Genomic DNA, 20,786 nt, shown 5'->3' on the forward strand with positions numbered 1-20,786 from the left:
TTGTTCTTGGATGGGCAGGGCCAACAGCAAAATGAAATGCAAACAAACAGAATCTGCAAATCTAGTGGAATGTTCAAGCAAAACTACATATTTTATTACTGTTAGCAAAAAAGGAGAAAATTGAAGAATTAATAGAAAATCATATAAAATTGTTACTGTTAAAAAGTCACACGTGCAAAAAAAGAGTTTATACATTTGAAATATTAAATATATTATATATTTAAATATATAATATATTAAATAAAATATAGGTAGTGCACATTTATGTTTCATTTTCCTCTAATGCAAAGGACTGATCCTATTAAAATAAAATATTAAATTTTATTAGTTACATTTTTTATTTATAATTTTTTTAAATTAATTAATTGCATTTTTTTATTACTGTAAATGTATTTATTAAATATTTATTTTAATACCCTATTATTTATATGCACTGATCAGCCATAACATTGTCCATTTTATCAGCTCCACTTACCATATAGAAGCACTTTGTAGTTCTACAATTACTGACTGTAGTCCATCTGTTTCTCTACATAATTTTTTAGCCTGCTTTCACCCTGTTCTTCAATGGTCAGGACCCCCACAGGACCACCACAGAGCAGGTATTATTTAGGTGGTGGATGATTCTCAGCACTGCAGTGACAATGACATGGTATGAGTGGATCAGACACAGCAGCGCTGCTGAAGTTTTAAAGTGTTGTGTCTACTCACTGTCCACTCTATTAGACACTCCTACCTAGTTGGATGCTGCCCACGGGGCACTGCTTACTGGATGTTTTTGGTTGGTGGACTATTCTCAGTTCAACAGTGACAGTGAGGTGTTTAAAAACTCCATCAGCATTGCCGTGTCTCATCCACTCATACCAGCACAACACACACTAACACACCACCACCATGTCAGTGTTACTGCAGTGCTGAGAATTATCCACCACCCAAATAATACCTACTCTGTAGTGGTCCTGGGAGAGTCCTGACCATTGAAGAACAGCATGAAAGGGGTCTAACAAAGCATGCAGAGAAACACATGGACAGTCAGTAATTGTAGAACTACAAAGTGCTTCTATATGGTACGTGGAGCTGATAAAATGGACAGTGAGTGTAGAAACAAGGACGTGGTTTTAATGTTATGGTTGATCTGTATATATATATATATATCTGTCTGCAGGCTTCAGGCTTAGTCTGTCTGATTGCCCAACAAGATTTTTTCTATGAGCATTTGGATTAAAATTCATGACACATTCCTTCTCCTAAACCAGAGGACTGGGGCATTTCTCTGCAGCAGGAGAAATAGGATCAGTCCTTTGCATCAGAGGAAAATGAAACATAAATGTGCACTACCTATAGGAAGAGAAAAGCTGAAAAATATAACAGTGTAGGCCAGCTTTGCAAAAGCTTGCTAGTGTGACAATGATTTTTCCTTTATGGCTCTTACTGTCATTACTGTCATTAATTCATCAATAAACAGCACATGCTCAGTGTCATCCAGTTTGTAAATGTTTGTGGGGGCAGTGTGTTGTATTTCTGTCCAGACATGAAATATTAGGCTTTAATATCACACCAAACAATTTGCCTGCTCATATGGCATATCTGTCACTAAAAGTCTGGCACAGTAAACAAGGATGAAGATACTTTATGGCCAAAGTGTGGCCTACTGCGGAAGAGAAAGCCTGCCGCCCTCATAAGCCAAATAAGTCCTGCCACCTTGCAGGCATAATAAAACCACAACCACTGTCATTTTAGGCCATTTTATTTTATACAGTTAACAATTAAAAGTTAATTTCTTCTTGGAAAGTACATTCCTACTGGCTGAGTGTACATATAGTGGTCCAGAGTAGACTTGATGACAAAGTACACAATGAGGAGCCAAAACGTTAGTACCACCCACCATGACCCACTGAGACACAGACTCCACAATAGCTTTACATTTTTGGCATTTATCAGACGCCTTTATCCAAAACGACTTACAGTATACTCATGATAACTAGTCCAGTACCTTAACCACAAAGCTACAACTGCCTTTTAACTTCTCTATGATGCGAAGTGGACTGTCCTACAGTGTGTCCTAATGCCTCTCTTTCATGGATAAATTATGCACATGTGCCTGGATGTCCATTCAACTTTCGTCCATTGCTCTGATGTCCAGTTAGGATGTCTGTCTGCACATTGTAGATGTCTTTGACAGTGAATAGGAGTTAGCATGGGCACTTTGACTGGCCTGCGACTATGTCAGTTAACACCTGTATTCAAATTTATTTATTAGGATTTTAACGTCATGTTTTACACACTTTGGTTACATTCATGACAGAAATGGTAGTTACTTGTTACACAAGATTCATCAGTTCACAAGTTTAATGTCAAACACAGTCATGGACAATTCTGTATCTCCAATTCACCTCACTTGCATGTTTTTGGACTGTGGGAGGAAACCAGAGCTCCCGGAGGAAACCCACACAGATTCCACACAGACAGTACCCATACTGCCCCACCTGGGGATCAAACCCAGGACCTTCTTGCTATGAGGTGACAGTGCTACCCACTAAGCCACCGTGCCGCCCCCTGTATTACAATGATCTACAATTTGAGCCACAGTAGAACTTCTGTTGGTCCATACCTGATGCCATAACCTTCTGAGATCAATGAGTCTTGACCGACTAACAAGCTGTCGTCGATTTGCGTCCTCCTCAGACAACTGTTGGTAGTACTCATGGTACTCAGGCTGTCTGTGAACACCCCCTGCTGTTTCAGAAACTTCAACCCAATCCTCTGGCCATAACAATCTGGCCCTTATCAAGATGGCTCTTATTAAAGAAACTCGTCTTTTGTAGGCTCATATCTGCTACATTCAACAAGTGTACTATGGGTAACTACCGTAATAGCCAAAGATAATGGCACCCCTGCACTTCTTTTAAAAAATGCACCACTTCTCCCACAAAATTGTTGCAATTACAAATATCTTGGTATTCACCAGAGCACAAAAAGCTGAGGATAAATGTCAAATCTGACTTCAGAAATGGAAAAAAATACCAGCATTCTATATTTGGTAACACACACTTGGAAACATTAACTGTAATCAATGTCTTTCTGTAAACATGAATGACTTTCTTATACCTCTCTACAAAAAAAATACAAACAACTTTTCATTTGTCAACTGCTTCAGGTCTCTTAGGTTTGAACGGTGCCTTCTTCCAACTGCTGTTTTAGGATCTCTCCACAAGTGTTCAATTGGATTTAGACCTGAACTCATTGCCGACCACTTCAGATCGCTCCAGAACCTTGTCATTTAATTTCTGGGTTCTTTTAAAGTATGCTTTGGGTCCTTGTCGTTCTGGGAGTCCTGCGGCCTCTGATGGAGACCCAGGTTTCTGACACTGGGTCCTACATTGTGCTCTTTGTTAGTCTTCAGATTTCATGACATGCACAGATTATACAAAATATCAATTTCCATGCATGTTGTTCTAGGAGGTTTTTCTAAATTTTGGCTGATTGGTGTAAGGCCAAAGGCATGGGGACACCTGAACAAGAACTTATTTTTTTCCCAGTTTTCCTCCCAATCTAGTCATATCCAATTACCCAATAGCATTATGCTTTATTATGCTTCCTCTCTACCAGAGGTCGTAAATGCATCAGTTATGAGATCCCTATCTGGCTTCCCACCCTGTCTGAACAACAAGTCAATCGTTGTTCGTGTAGGCAGAGCTGAGTTTCGAACCGACAAGTTCGAAATGTCAGCTCTGATGTGCGGCTCAGCACGAACTTGTTTGACATCCTCTTTGGCATTGACAGTTAGTGACTAATTCACACCCACCATTTTTGTAACCCCTGGTGTCTGGGTAGGTACAGATGAGATAGATTAGCTGTTGGTCAGGGGTTTAGGAGCTGGACAGAAGACTGTAAACAAATTATTCTCTAACAATAAACATTTATTAGAAAATAAAATCTGCTAATAAAATCCTAACTTCAGGTAAATAAAACAGATGTGGTGTGGTCTAGAATAACAACTTTCATGCACTACATATCAACAACAGTTGGGCAGTTGCAGCCTAGTGGTTAAGGTACTGGACTATTAATTACAAGGTCGCTGGTTCAAGCCCCACCACTGCCAGGCTGCCGCTGTTGGGCCCTTGAGAAAGGCCATTAACCCTCAATTGCTTAGACAGTATACTGTCACAGTACTGTAAGTCACTTTGAATAAAGTGTCTGCTAAATGCCGTAAATGCAGTTGTAGCCTAGTGGTTAAGGTACTGGACTAGTAATTTAAAGGTCGCTGGTTCGAGCCCCACCTATGCCAGGTTGTCACTGTTGGGCCCCTCAACTGCTTAAAAAATATACCGTCACAGTACTGTAAGTAACTTTGGATAAAAGCGTCTGCTAAATCCTGAAAATGTAAATGTAAACAACAAAAGCATCTACTCAGAAAACCCTGCTTTGACTCAAAATCACAAGAGAACTCAAACAGAACTTACAAAAGTATACGTGTACATTTGACATCTACATATACTTGGAAGGGACATGTACATTTTGGCAGTCTCTGTACTTCAATGATCTTGTCTCTCTGTCATAACACATAAGCCTAAGAAATAAGGGTTTTTTTAAAGCCTAAAAAAATAATAAGAATATAAAAAGTGAAATGGACAGGGAACATCACATACAGTGCACATGCACATACTACATCAGCATGAAACCTGCTGTATTAGGCTGCACACAGAGAAGGGTTGTTGTGTTTCAAATAACATCCTATTGCACTAAAATGTGCTGAATTATATTTTAACCAGTGGGAAAGCTACTATTTCAAGCACACTGTATAGGATATTGAGTGAATTCAGACACAGCTCTCTACCTTGTCAGCAAAAGCAGTTTCCTCTCTGGTCAGTGTGCAGCCAAATACAGATTTTCTTGTTGATATTGTAAATATTTTATGTCGAGTTCTTGTACTGACTTTGTAAAACAGTTCTTATACTTAAGGATTAAGTTTTGATTATTTTCTCTCACTCTCACACCTTCACAGTGCAGCAGTTATGTTTATTATGCATGTATGTATTAATTAAATATTCATTTAAAATGTGGATTAGTTACACAGTAAATTGGCTAATCAAGGACGTCCAGCATCTGTAAATACTGGTTTGTATTTTCAGTGTACGTGTGTGTGTGTCTGTGCCCAATTTGAAAGGGACGTCTAGATTTAGGCAAGGTGTGGGTGGTACACCTTTTAATACTTAGGGGGATAGGTAAAGCTTCCGAAATTCTTCTGCATCCTCTCGAGCTATATCGCTGACCTTCTCTGTGTTCACTCCACTCCACGAGCGCTACGATCTTCTAACCAGCTGCTTTTAGCTATTCCACGCTCTCAGATGAGGTTCAAGGGTGACAGGGCCTTTTCTGTAGCTGTCCCAAGACTCTGGAATAGTCTTCCACTTTCCATAAAGGAGTCCCACACAATAGATGCCTTCAAATCAAATTTAAAAACACATTTGTTTTCTTTGGCATTTGAGTCCTCTTAATGAACAGGTTTTTTAATATTTGTTGGGTTGTCATAGCCATCTTTGTTTTAGTGGTTTTATTTTATTTATATGTTGGTGCATATGTATGTTATTTTGTATGTATGTTAATGATCTGCTAAATGTTGCATAGTTGAGTGGTATTTATACTTGATTTTTATGTACAGCACTTTGGTTGACACACGTTGTCTTTTAAATGTGCTATAAAAATAAAGGTGACTTGACTTGACTCTCTTTATTTGGGCTTTTCAACAACTTTATCCTGCAAACCTTTTGAAAACACCTCTTCAACCATGGTGAATGATATAAGCTTGCAATACTAACAGTGGCCAAACAGCCTGGTGTGTGGAAAATGATTGGTTTTAACTGAGCATGTGTAAAAGGTTTATTTCAAAGGGCTGATTCAACAAAACCAGGTATTTTTAGTTTGATGTTGGATGTTATATAGAGTAAAAATTTGGATTGAGAGTTTAAATTAAAAAAGTTAAAGGCTAGTTAAAGACTTTTGCCTGGTATGATGATTTTTTTTAATTAGTGCTTGTTTAGTATGGGTTTAAAAAGCCTGAAAGAGCAATATAAAGCAGTATTCTGGCTGGCTGAAATTTTTCACTTAAATGTAGAAAACCGATTCCCTAATTAGTGACTCTAATTACACTATAACACTGTTGTTAACCAATTTATGCTCTTTTTGTTCTAACATTTACTTATTTTAAGAGACTTCAGGCTTCTGAGTTTAAATCCAACCTGTGACATTGGACCTATTTAAAACACTCGAATTCAATCATTAATAGGTATGTCCCAATATGTGTTTCCTTATAGTGTATCCATAAGCACATTATACTGTATGTTTAAGTAAAGGATGGCACCATTAGAAAAAGGATACATGTATGGCTTTCAAGGAAGTGTGGTTTGGAAAAAAGTCATAAGTTGAAACTTAAGACAACTGTGAATTGCAAAGACATCTTACTAGCAGCTAAAATGGAAAAAAATTAAGGTGTTAGAATAATTATGTCATAATCCAGACATAAACCCCATTGAAATGCTATGGTGGAATCCTTAGAGAGTTGTTGAGATTTAATAAATGCCTCTAAATACAATGAACTAAAGCAATGTTGTAGAAATGTGCACTAATTTATTATTATTATTATTATTTTTAAAACAATGTAAAAGTCTAATAAACTCCAACAGAAGATATTTATTTTAACTTATTGTTGCTAAAGGTGGATCAACATCTTTGTAAATTATAAACCCACCCTTTTTCCATTTGTTTTTTGCTTTTTCAAAAAGTTCTTTTAAAAAAAATGACTACAAGTTGTATTTTTTTGTATTCAACTGAGAATTTCTAAAAACACAGAGAGTATACTATCTGTTTTCCCATGACTGTACTACTATCGTATACAGAGGTGAACAAAAAAAAAAACCTCAGTCATTCTAAACTAGCATGACTGAGATCAAGGCTGGGGACTAAGGCCCTTGTGACATTTTTTTGTGGACTCCTGCAGTGTTAGAAAACCTGCTGTGCCACGGTATCTCCCTCTGACAAACCCGACGAGACAGGTATTAGAGGATAGCAGCGGGAGATCGTCCATCTGCCAATTGGAGTGGATTAACCCTTGCTGAAAAGAGATTGTGTATCCAGCACTGAGTGTTCCAATAATCAAAGCATGGAAAGTCATGACCTGTAATATTAGGTCAGGTTAAAAAAAAAGAAAAACTTCAATTGTTAACCAATTGCTTTCATGTAACAGCAAAACATAATCAAAGAATACAATCACATGCATTTAAGTAATTCTAAACCAAACTGGGAAATTAGTAAATCAATACTAGATACATGGATGGATGGATGGATGGATGGATAGATAAATAGATAGACAGACAGACAGACAGACTCATACCAGCACAACACAAACTAACACACCACCACCATGTCATTGTTACTGCAGTGCTGAGAATGATCCACCACCTAAATAATACCTACTCTGTGGTGGTCCTGGGAGAGTGCTGACCATTGAAGAACAACATTAAAGGGGGCTAACAAAGCATGCAGAGAAACAGATGAACTACAGTCAGCAATTGTAGAACTACAATGTGCTTCTATATGGTAAGTGGAGCAGATAAAATGGAAGGAGAGTGGTTTTAATGTTATGGCTGATCAATGTAGACAGACAGACAGACAGACAGATACTTTATTAATCCCAAGGAAATTAAGAACTGCATCGTTTCACCTAGACAAGGTGAGTTCATATGCGGATCGGCTCTGTGCACGGAGAGCCACACCCTGATCAACGCATTATTCCTCGACTCTGTGCAGACACCATCAATCAGCCAGCAGAGGTTGTAATTCGCTCATTCATGAGGAGTCCCTATCCAGCTTGTCCTACCTTATGAACAACGGCCAATCGTCGTTCATGCAGCCGCCCAGCCCAGCCGGATGGCAGAGCTAAGATTCGATACAATGTATTCGAAATCCCAGCTCTGGTGTTTTTTTTATATATATATTAAAAAGTATACCTATTAAAAAGTATGTCTAATCTTTATTACTAAACTAAAATCCGGGTGGTTTATCATTTTTCTTTAAGACATGTTTATAAGGGCAAGGCAGAAAGCCACTAATCAATGCTGTGACCTTCAATTTCTCAGACAGTACTGCATTTATAACAAGAATGCTTACTAGAAATTGCTGTCATATTCAAGTAAAAATGGCACTATACACCTACTGTATGTCCACAATACCCAAGCTCAGCTGAACTAATGTGCAGAAAACATGTATTGTGGTTTAACAAGTCGAACATTCAGAATGTTTCTAAAAAGGATAAACATGGTGTTGTCCTGGTAAATAAAGAAAAGGACCGTCCACACTGTTACTAGCATTACGTTTGAATCCAAGGTCTGTCATTGTATGGGATTGTATTAGTGCCAAGGACCTGGTTTACATGCACTTGTTAAGGCACAATTGCTGCTAAAAGGTATTTAATAAACACAACCTGGAGCAAAGAAATGCTGTTTTTAGCATGGCAACAACAATCCTGTATGTGTTTCACATAACAGCATGACTTCTAGTGGGTGCTAGACTGGCTCAAATATGGAATAAGCATAAAATATCAGTGTAAAGGTTTTTTTTAATCTTTTTATTTATTTTTTAATGTAATACAGATTAATAAGAAATGATAAATTACTTTTTGTTTCCAATTTTTATACTGGTCCAACTTTTTTGTAATTAGGTTTTGCAAACTCAAAGGCAGCCCAAGGAGAAAAATCAGCAAATGTTCCTTTTTAAAATGTAAAATTTATTTTCTCCCTCATGAGTAGCTGTAGAGCAGGAAATCCGGTCTCACACAGCAGAGTTTCACTAAGGTACACATCAGTGAAATTTAGACTTGCTAAAGCCTGGTAATAAGAGGTGCAGGTGCTGCAACACCCACTGTTGACACTTTCTTTGGCAAGGATGTGAAGCTGCTATGGCTGGACTCCAGACACTGTGTTGGAATGAGTTTGTGCGGGGGTGCTGTTAAAGGAAATGAACACAATCTTTCTGCTTCACAGCTCTACCCGGCTATCAGGGTTTCAGCAGCAACCAGTAAAAGTGGAACCGCATTAAATACAAATTAATACAGTGCAGGACCTGGCTGGAAATATTGTAAAAATCTAGCAATATTATCTACGTAATATTCTGATACTGGTTATTAGATGATGAGCTGAAATGTGTACCTGCGGAGAGTCGCGGGCGTGTTCTGGGGGTCTGCATTTCCTGTCGGGCATGGGGAAGCATGTGGTAGCGCTTGGCCTCATTAACCAGGTCTCTGCATGGCTCTGATGACTTGATCAGCTCCTCATTGTCCACCACATTTAGCAGGTAGCTGGGGTGAATAAAGGGCAGTCGAACTACAGCCAGCAGCTCTGATATATGCTGTGAAATACAAGAGCAGTTCAGTCACAAAGGAGAAATTCTCATCCAAAAAATGCTTTTAGAATGATGCTGTAATTCACTATGATTAGGAACGCCTGGCTCACAACAGACATGTGTTTCATCCCAATGGAATTCAACAGTTGAAGCCAGAGGTTTGTGCAGACCATTAAAGTTACTCCACACCAACCTTTTTTTATTATTATTATTATTATTTTAAGCTAGCATGTTTTACCACTGCGCCGCCTGAGCGCCACCACACCAACCTTTTTAAAATATCTTTTTGGTTTTTATGAACCTTTATGGGACAAAAATGATACATTACAGTTTATAATGGTCTGCTTAAACACCTAAATGCAATAATTGAAATGACTGTCCACATATTCTAGCTCATGGGTGCATGTTTATTACAATTAAGATGACAAAGTAGGCCCCCTAGGTGGCACAGCAGGATATTCCACTAGCAAACCAGCGCTGGGATTCTGTACTCCCCGAGTTCGAAACTCAGCTCTGCTACCGGTTGGCTGGGCGTCCCCAAAGCCTGCAGCAGATAAAATCAGCCACTAAAGTCTGCTGTGTGGAAAAAGACTGGACTAAAAAGGGGACAGTGTCTTCAAAGCTGTGTAAAGACCCTGGTAAGTAGCCTGAGATGCCTGTACATAAGTAAAGGAACTCAGTGGAGATCAGTGCGTGACTCTCCGTACGCAAAACTAGCCTCATGCATGAGTCCACCAAAGTATGGGTGAATAAGAAGGCATCGATGAACTGAAGGAAGCATGTGTCAGGCAAATATACCCTCCTTGTATGTGATTGGGGTCTCCAGCAGTGGAAGACAAATTGGCTAAATTGGAAGAAAAAGGGGAGAAATGCATCAATAAAAAGGCAAAAAAAAAAAAATATGAACTTATATTTTTAATAAAAATTTAGTTTGAGTGCATACTTTCATTAATAATTGACATACATAATGACATTTGACTTTAAACGTACAAAAAAAAAAACAAAGCCATGGTTTAATATCAGTTACTAGTCCTTGCTGTCCAACAGCGCCCAGTCAGTGCCTGACTTGATTTTTTTATTGGTTTGGAACACATAAAAAAGATGCTTCTGGTTTTATTAACACAAGTCTGCCAATGGTTGGAAATACTGAATTATTAAATAGCATTGGACAAAAAAGCTACAAAGTCCCAGTAAACACCATAAACATCCCAGTGCCACACAATATTTCACAGCATGCTCTCAGACTAAGGACAAGGAATGTAAGACATAAATGTTTACTGGTGAGATTAAATACAAACTAAACTTTTTGACAGTACATTGGCATGGCTGGAAAAAGGAAGATTTGGTTTGCATATGATTCTAAAAACGCCACTTCTACAGTGAAGTGTAAAGTTGGGAGCATCATGATATGACGCTGCTGCTTGCGAATGTAACAAGGTACACTATATTGCCAAAAGTATTCGCTTGTCTGCCTTTACACGCATATGAACTTGAGTGACATCCCATTCTTAATCCACAGGGTTTAATATGATGTTGGCCCACTCTTTGCAGCTATAACAGCTTCAACTCTTCTGGGAAGGCTTTCCACAAGGTTTAGGAGTGTGTTTATGGGATTTTTTGACCATTCTTCCAGAAGCGCATTTGTGAGGTCAGACACTGATGTTGGACGAGAAGGCCTGGCTCACAGTCTCCGCTCTAATTCATCCCAAAGGTTTTCTATCGGGTTGAGGTCAGGACTCTGTGCAGGCCAGTCAAGTTCTTCCACACCAAACTCGCTCATCTGTGTCTTTATGGACTTGCTTTGTGCACTGGTGCGCAGTCATGTTGGAACAGGAAGGGGCCATCCCCAAACTGTTCCCACAAAGTTGGGAGCATGAAATTGTCCAAAATCTCTTGGTATGCTAAAGCATTAAGAGTTCCTTTCACTGGATCTAAGCTCAACTCCTGAAAAACAACCCCACACCATAATCCCCCCTCCACCAAACTTTACACTTGGAACAATCCACTCAGACCAGTACCGTTCTCCTGGCAACCGCCAAACCCAAACTTGTCTATCGGATTGCCAGACGGAGAAGTGTGATTCGTCACTCCAGAAAACACGGAAGCTAATCTGGAAGCCAAATGAAGTTTGGAGGTCTGCAGTGATTGACTCTGCAGAAAGTTGCCGACCTCTGCGCACTATGCACTTCAGCATCCGCTGACCCCACTCTGTCATTTTACGTGGCCTATCACTTCGTGGCTGAGTTGCTGTTGTTCCCAATTGCTTCCACTTTGTTATAATAGCACTGACAGTTGACTGTGGAATATTTAGTAGTGAGGAAATTTCATGACTGGACTTGTTGCACAGGTGGCATCACGGTACCATGCTGGAATTCACTGAGCTCCTGAGAGCTACCTATTCTTTCACAAATGTTTGTAGAAGCAGGTGGTTTTATACACCTGTGGCCATGGAAGTGATCGGAACACCTGAATTCAATGATTTAAATGGGTGAGTGAATACTTTAGGCAATATAGTGTACTTCAAAGAAAACATAATTGAACAGATGAACTGACATATTGGAAGAGAGACAAACAACAGCTAAACTACTTGACAAATAATAGTGTGCAGAAAATTACACATCGAAATTATTATAAATAATAAATAAATCGTTCAAAACCAATCTCTCTCAGCGACTGTCCAAAGAATAGAGTCCACATGAGAATCAGTTTGCTATTAAACTTACATAATAAACCTCCACACCAATTATACGGTAATCAAAAATATCATCATGGTCTGGCAGCTTCGTGAGGCAGTAGATGGGTGATAATAAGAAAGCAGATCAGTGCAGCGTACAGGTGGCAAGCATTTCCAAAACTTGCTTTTAACACTTAGCAAAGGGAGGATTGTTGCCATGGTGAACAGTCTAATCACTGAATACTTCCTTGTTTCACTATATCTCCGCCGAGGCTTTTGTCCACATCAGGGGAAACTTGTAAACACAATGTGACATGGCCAACAGCTGGTGTGGCTTTTTAATGTTTTTTTTTTTTTCCTCCTCCTCGCACTCTCACCGACAATGGATTTCAAAAGCAAATGCGCCGAGCACATAATAAGTCACAATGTACTGTAGGTCCACCAGAGGCATCGCACAGAAATAACTCAGACACAGAAATTGCCCTACAACACACATTCTTATTCAGATGCACAGAGAGACTGGTCTAAATCAGGAAATATAAAGGTCAGAGATGTGGGTGTGCTGGTGGCATTTCTGTGTAATCCCAGGTGAGAATGCTCTTGGGGAAGATTTGCACCATCATATTCAGATAGTTTATCTATATGGCATTTTAGGTAGGGAGGTCTAAAACTTGCATTCGCTGCTCTCCATTCAGGTACGAACTCGCAGTAATAATAAAAAAAAAAGGTATAAAGAATGTATTTTTAACACCATCTGCAGACAGTCTACCTGAGGAGAAATCCCTTTGGATTACAACCATTCTCTCCTCTGCTGAAGCAATCAAGGCTTATCGACTGTATGATTTAGGAATCAGAACGCAGCACTGCCTCTGCTTTTGGCTGAGCTGATCTGCAATAATGCCATGGCACAAGAGAGTTGGCCTAGAGCACCGTACACGAGACCGAGATAGAAAGGTGCAGTGTGGCAAAACAAATCCCAGCTTTATTTAACGTCAAAACATAAATGTCGGCCGTGATTCAAAGAGCTGAATTTAGATTAAAGATCGCTATGCTGAAATTACCAGAGGCATATGAGCAATGCTCCCGAGCATGGCTTAGAAATGTGCTGAACGCTACGTACGTGTCCTTGTAAATTCATTTACAACAAGACTGCAATTGCAAACTTACAGGCATTCACTGAGCTGCACCTGTCTGCAATAAACATGCCCTGCTAACACTATTCACAGACATTTGTCAGTGCTAGGAGCTACATCAGAGTCTCTGAGTGAATTTTAGTCATTTGTGAACATGCCGAACATGCTGCTATAAAAAGCTGTATGTGTTACAGCAGGGTTTTTACAGCAAGCGACTGACATTTTGTTCATGATATTTATCGTGACCCAGGCAACACAAACAATGCATCAAACAAAACACAAAATGAAATGTACTTTATCAATGAAAATTGTGGCAATGTGGTCCCACTGTGGTTTACAAGATGTACCATAAAGCCTCCACAAGGGGGTGTTAATTTACAAGTTCATTTTGTGTTTATGTACCTTTAAAATGAGTGTATTTAATTATTAGTATATTTAAAAAAAGTTTTAGTTGCAAAGAGACGTCAGATGTTTACAACAGTTTACCTGGTGGGGTTACAGTTGTGATACAGTAATAGGTAACCTTAGAGTCCACATAATTCTAAGGTCAGTTATTTTTTAAACAGATAGCATAAATACCAGTATTGAAGCTGTTTACTTTCCAGTTTTAACATGGTAGAATCAAGCTACTAGATTACTAAACAAACTAACTATCTAGGTCAATGCTGTAGCCTTACAGCTAGAAAATCCTGGATTCAATTCACAGGTGGAGCACTCCATGTCTTTTTGTGTTCTCCTAGTGTCTGTGTGGGGTTCCTCCGGGTGCTTTGGGTTCCTTCCACAGGTCCAAAGACCTGTGGCCAGGTTAACTGGAGCTAATAAAATTGCCCTAAGTGAGAATGTGTGTGTGTGTGTGTGTGTTTGCCCTGTGATGGACTGGTGACCTGTCCAGGGTGTTTCCTACCTTTCACTAAGGAATTGGCCCCACTGTGACCTTAAATAGGATAAAGCAGTGGTAAAATGGACAATGAGTGAATTAACTCGTTCCAATTTGTTTAATGTGTTATTATTGTTTTTATGTTCTTATTTGGCTGTCCTTTAATTCCTACCAGTCTCCTTGTCCTTGCCACTAAACAGCAACCCCACAGTATGATGCTGCAACCACCATGTTTCACAGTAGGGATAGAATTAAGCCAGGAGATGTGCAAGAAAGCATATTATATAACTATTATATTAACAGCTAATCTAGAGAAAAGCATGTGGATGGTCACTGACTAAGTGGAAGCAAAGATCAAAGCCAAGACCCCAGGACCTTGTGTTAAGCCACCATGCTACTCATTAATAGAAATGCTGTTTATGAAGTATGGAAATATACAAATACTTCTGTGAATAAAATATATCATTTAATAATTTTTTAATCTAAAAATGTGCTTTTACTTTGTGAATAAGTAATTATTTGTAGATGCAATTTTATTAATTTAAAAACAAATCCACAACACAAGTGTGCAAAATGGCAAGGGGTAAGAATAGTCATAAGATGTGCTGTTTTTGTTTATTTTGCCCCACATAGTGCTTGCTGTTCTGCCCACAGAGTTTAATCTTCATCTGTTCAGACCACAGACCTCTTTACATGTCTTCAAATGTGCTGCCACATGCATTTTACGCAACAGTGGCTTTTGTCTTGCCATTCTGCCCTAAAGGCTTGATTTATGGAGTGCTTCAGAGATGGTTGTCCATCCAATAGGTTTTTTCCAGCTCTGTACATTATTTGACTATTTTATGAGCTTCACATACCATATAGAAGCTCTTTGTGTATATACAATTACTAACTGTAGTCCAACTGTTGCTCTGTGCACTTGGTCACCACTCTCTATCCCATCCATAACATAGATCCAAAATATTTGAGTGGTGGTTCATTCACAATATTGACAATACTGGTATTTTATTAATATTAATTTACCAAGTGCAGCAGTGTTGTTGGGATTTTTAACACTTCAATGTTCCAGAATAGTGTTCCAACAAAAAATAAAGCCAACATCATGTGATCACTTATAAAAGAAAATGCGCACACTGTTTATGAAAAAGAAAACAGATCCAGTCTCTACCTGTACACCTACAATAAACACCTAATAATGAGGCCAGAAAGTAAAAACAGCTTGTTTAAGCTAATAAATATGCAGCCATTATTTAAATGTTATAAATACGGTCATAGCAAATACTAATGAGAACAATGCACTAAATTTGTGAAAAATGCAAAATAGAAGCCTGTTCACCTTTGGTCACCACTGTATGTGCGCCACACTTATTTCAGAGACTGTGTACTTAATTATTATAATGGAAAAAATAAAAAAATAAAAAATAAAGCTGCTTAAGATAATCCTAAAGAATCAGGTGGGAGCCTGGAATTACTTTGTACTTTATGCTTAATGCGCATGCTGCAATATTTTTTTTGTTATGAAATCATGTGTGAATGTTAAAAATGAAAAGAAAACACATCTAAGTGTTAACTAATATATTAACAGCCAATCTGGATCAAAGCTGTGTGGATAGTCACTGACTGGAAGCAAAGATTAAAGCCAGGACCCCAGGATCTCAGTGCTGTGTGGCATTCACATTATGTGTTAAGCCACCATTCTACTCATTAACAGAAATGCTGTGTATAGAGTATGGAAAAATACTAATACCTCTGTGAATAAAATATATCATTTATGATGATCATTTATTTATTATTAAAATTTAAAAAATGTGTTTTTATTTTGTGAATAAGTAATTAATTGTAGATTGTCATTTTTATCAATTTAAAAACAAATCCACAACACAAGAAAAGGTGCAAAAAAGCAAGGGCTCTGAATACTTTCTAAATCCATTATATTGCTTGTTATTTGGTATGAAAAAATTTATAGAATTTATTTAGTCTGCTCTCAATATCTCGATCTTTGTTTTTTTTTTTTAATTGTATTTATGCATTTTCTCCCAATTTAGCATAGTCAATTTGTCTTCTGCTGCTGGGGGACCCCTGATTGCGGTCGAGGTGGGTATATTGCTGCTCATGCCTCCTCCGACCAGAGCGCAGCCCTCAGCAGAACCCTTTTACAGCTATGCATTCTGCACAGACGCTAATCAGGGTCCATACAGAGCATTTTTTGAAGACCCCACCCACATAGTCCGGTCATTCTGCCCTAGCAGAAACACGTGTGCTGCAGGCACTGCCAATTACGCCCGCTAGATGGCGCCCAGTCGACCGGTGGCAACAGTGAATTTTGAACCGAGGAGTTCAGAATCTCGGCGCTGGTTTGCTAGCGTAATATCCCACTGTGCCACCTGGGCGCTGATTGTTTGCTTTTTTCAATGGAGAAAAGAAGTAAAATATAATGGAACTGAACATTTTACTATTTATATTTTACTTTGATCAAAGTGAATAGAAACTTTCAAGCAGTAATCAATGAGTGACACAGAGGTTTCATTTTTCAACATGGTAAAGACAAAAGAACACGCAATTTTAATAAGGAAAAATATGTTGACCTTTATAAATCAAAAAATGATTTACAAAAATAGCAACTCATCTGAAAAATTTCAAATCTACAGTTAGATCAGTTAAAAAATTTAAATTAACTGGAACTGTGATGATCTTGGATGAGGATCCTGTTACGTGGGTGGAGAAAGGACTCAAGCGCGGGGGTTAAATTAAATAATGATTTTATTTACGTAGACAAAATAATAAAATCAAAACACAAAACAGAAACAAAACAAAAAGAAACCCCAAAGGACGGCGCTGGGCGCTGCCGGCAACAAAAAACCAAAAGGGAAAAAATACAAGATGCTGGACGCGAACCCCGGTCGTTGCGCACGGAACCGGACGCGTTACCAGCGCGCCAATACAGTGTGGATGAGGGGGTGAGTGTAGACGCTAAGGCGCTTCGGTGAGCTGACGCAAGGGTAGTAAATCTCCGCTAATAGCCTAGCCCCAGCACAGCGGTTGGCCAGGGTTGCTCGCTATCGGCGGACACCTCGCTTAAGGAACCACACCGATCTGAAAGAAGAGAGAAAATCATATTTGGTTACTCAAGTTCACAAATGCGGATACGAACCGGGTGATGGCGTGATAACCGAGCGCTTGACGGCATCACCATCAGGCAGTACGAAACCCACTCGAACTCAGTATAAACCAGTTGGATTCGAACCGGGTAGTGGCGTTCTAGCCGAGCGCTTGACGGCATCACCACCAGGCAGTTACAGAATCCAATGGCCAATTATTTTAAACTAGAACGCGAAAGCCACCGAAATCACCTATGGTGCAGTTCGGGGGAACAGAAGGCTCCGTATACAGCCGCAGCTAGAGCCAGTCTGTCATAGAAAATAGGTAAAGAGAACTGGTTAGAGACACAGTTAATCAAGCTCCTAAATGCGGATTCGAACCGTGGTTCCTGGCGCACCAACCGAACGTTTTACGGAGTCGCCACCCAACGGATGCAGAATCCACTAGCTAGATTCAATAAGGGAACAATAGCGGTGAAAGAACCAGCGCCGTAACACGGGGCTGGCTTCAACCGCTAATGCTAAATGCTAACGAGGAAATAAAAAGCAGTTCGAGGACTGCACGGCATAGCACCACGCTACTTCTAAAAAGGTAAAGCAAAGCTAATTACCTCAACCTTGCGGTCTACACACCCTAATGGCCTTATGCCACCAGGGGTACCTCTAAGGCTAAAAAGAAGCGTGGGGGAGCCGTCAGCAGTCCCCACGGACACCGCAGTGCCCACAACAAAAAAGGAAATGAAGGCAGAAGGTGCGACGCCTGCAGCCTGGCGGCGTGCCCTTAAATAAGGGAACCGCAGCTGCAGGTCGTTCGCCCTAACGAGCTGGCCTATTACTTAAGGCCTAGCTCAGAACTGCTCTGTAAGGCTTGTGACGTCGGGGAAGAGTGGTAAGTCCCACAGACGCCACAGAACCTTACAGATCCAAGTGTGTTTTGACCCCACACACAGTACAGAAGATGGTAAGACAGGAAAAAAAAAAAACTCCCCAAGGATCACAGTTGAAGATTAATGTTGTTGTGAAGTATTTTAGAGAGACTGCTGTTTAACCTTGTTAGGGTACATGGCATCATGGAATCTGCCTGCCTCCGCCAACAAACTAAACATGAATAATCACTGGATCTTACAGCAGGACACTGATCCAAAACATATATCCAGATCAACAAATAATGATGAATAATAACACTAAATCAAGGTTTATTTAAGGTACTGCCAGTCTACTGATCTAAACCCCACAGAAAACATGTGGGCAAAGCTAAAGAGGAGAATGTGCAAGGGAGGAGGACCCTGGACAAGTACCGTTATATTAGAAAAGCAATGTTGTATAAAATAGTAAATGCAGGGGTGAATACATTTATAAAAATACATTAATAAATAATACTACATTATAAGTAATATATCTACTTTAATTAAAGGTTGGATATTTATTTGTATTTTTTTTAGTGTACGATGAATTTATCAAAAATGTATTTATTTATTTAGGATTTTCCCCCAATGTTTTCTCCCAATCTAGTTGTATTCAATTACCCTATTGCATTATGCTTCCTCTCCACTGATGGAACTGAGGAGAGTGACTAACACACGCCCCCTCCGACACATGTGCAGTAGCCGTAATTGCATCAGTAATGAGGAATCCCCGGCATTCCCCTCGAACAACAGCTGTTTTTCATGTAGGCACCTAGCCTGAGATTCGAACCTACGAGTTCGAGATGTCAGCTCTGGTGTGCTAGCATGTTTCACCGCTTTGAACGCTTGTTGTATATCATATTCCAAAACAATGGACATTACCAGAGTTGGTCTCTTTTTGCTGCTGTAACAGACTTTACTCCTCTGGAGAGACATTTTTACTAAGCAAAGAGATTCAGCTTCTCAGGGCTAGCAAATGTACATTTCTTAGTCTATGGAAAATGCATTGCTTATTATTTTTAATAAATGTTTTAATGTTGTGAGCATTGAACTAACTGAACCTGCTATTTAAAATGAATATCTACATACATTTTTTGAAATAGTTTGTAATGTTTAGTGAAGTCATTTAATTTAGGCTTTAAAAAAGAAAACTTGACTGTTCTTGACTGGTAGTTACGCAGTCCTAACATATACTACTTCAAGAATACTGGTAAAAGACCAATTATTTTAGTAAGCTGAGGAGCCATAAAGCCACTCTTTAATGAGCAGCTCGTGTGTTTTATTTTAAAGGCGCATACCAGACACTACAATAATACGCTGTAATATTTTATTTTACGGCCAGATATGCTCGTTGTGTACCCATTATTATCTTCAAGTCAAATAACAAATTGCAATCCCCAGGGCAAGACACAACAAGGCGGAATCAAATTTGGGATGGTTATTCCACAGCCTGTAGATTTAAAATGCATCTATGTAAGCCATAAATCACAAGGCCGGGTTGCTCTCCAGGCAAATTTAAGAGCTGATCATAATAGAATGTGAAGATTCAGCATGTTATGGTTAGGTTTTATGTGGCTTTAGGGTAGGACTGTGAGAATGTGAGAAGACTGCGTGCGCGCGCGCACACACGCACACACGCACACACACACACACATATACAGTGTGTATATACAGTGTATCACAAAAGTGAGTACACCCCTCACATTTCTGCAGATATTTAAGTATATCTTTTCATGGGACAACATTGACAAAATGACACTTTGACACAATGAAAAGTAGTCTGTGTGCAGCTTATATAACAGTGTAAATTTATTCTTCCCTCTAAATAACTCAATATACAGCCATTAATGTCTAAACCACCGGCAACAAAAGTGAGTACACCCCTAAATGTCCAAATTGAGCATTGCTTGTCATTTTCCCTCCAAAATGTCATGTGATTTGTTAGTGTTACTAGGTCTCAGGTGTGCATAGGGAGCAGGTGTGTTCAATTTAGTAGTACAGCTCTCACACTCTCTCATACTGGTCACTGAAAGTTCCAACATGGCACCTCATGGCAAAGAACTCTCTGAGGATCTTAAAAGACGAATTGTTGCGCTACATGAAGATGGCGAAGGCTACAAGAAGATTGCCAACACCCTGAAACTGAGCTGCAGCACAGTGGCCAAGATCATCCAGCGTTTTAAAAGAGCAGGGTCCACTCAGAACAGACACTCAGTTGGTCGTCCAAAGAAGCTGAGTGCACGTGCTCAGCGTCACATCCAACTGCTGTCTTTGAAAGATAGGCGCAGGAGTGCTGTCAGCATTGCTGCAGAGATTGAAAAGGTGGGGGGTCAGCCTGTCAGTGCTCAGACCATACGCCGCACACTACATCAAATTGGTCTGCATGGCTGTCACCCCAGAAGGAAGCCTCTTCTAAAGTCTCTACACAAGAAAGCCCGCAAACAGTTTGCTGAAGACATGTCAACAAAGGACATGGATTACTGGAACCATGTCCTATGGTCTGATGAGACCAAGATTAATTTGTTTGGTTCAGATGGTCTCAAGCATGTGTGGCGGCAATCAGGTGAGGAGTACAAAGATAAGTGTGTCATGCCTACAGTCAAGCATGGTGGTGGGAATGCCATGGTCTGGGGCTGCATGAGTGCAGCAGGTGTTGGGGAGTTACATTTCATTGAGGGACACACGAACTCCAATATGTACTGT

General features: G+C 39.5%; 1 protein-coding gene across 6 annotated transcripts in view; it reads right to left on the reverse strand.

Annotated features, from left to right (window-relative positions):
• LOC134325082 (kelch-like protein 29) overlaps positions 1–20,786 on the reverse strand; it is a 279,536-nt gene that overhangs the window by 107,556 nt on the left and 151,194 nt on the right. For all 6 annotated transcript variants that reach the window (XM_063007116.1, XM_063007115.1, XM_063007112.1 and 3 more), the window contains one exon: positions 9,204–9,402. In XM_063007116.1, the coding sequence (XP_062863186.1) occupies positions 9,204–9,402 (199 nt within the window). The remainder of the gene's footprint in view (positions 1–9,203; positions 9,403–20,786) is intronic.

Source organism: Trichomycterus rosablanca, chromosome 13 (assembly GCF_030014385.1).
Source record: "Trichomycterus rosablanca isolate fTriRos1 chromosome 13, fTriRos1.hap1, whole genome shotgun sequence".
Classification (NCBI taxonomy): domain Eukaryota; kingdom Metazoa; phylum Chordata; class Actinopteri; order Siluriformes; family Trichomycteridae; genus Trichomycterus; species Trichomycterus rosablanca.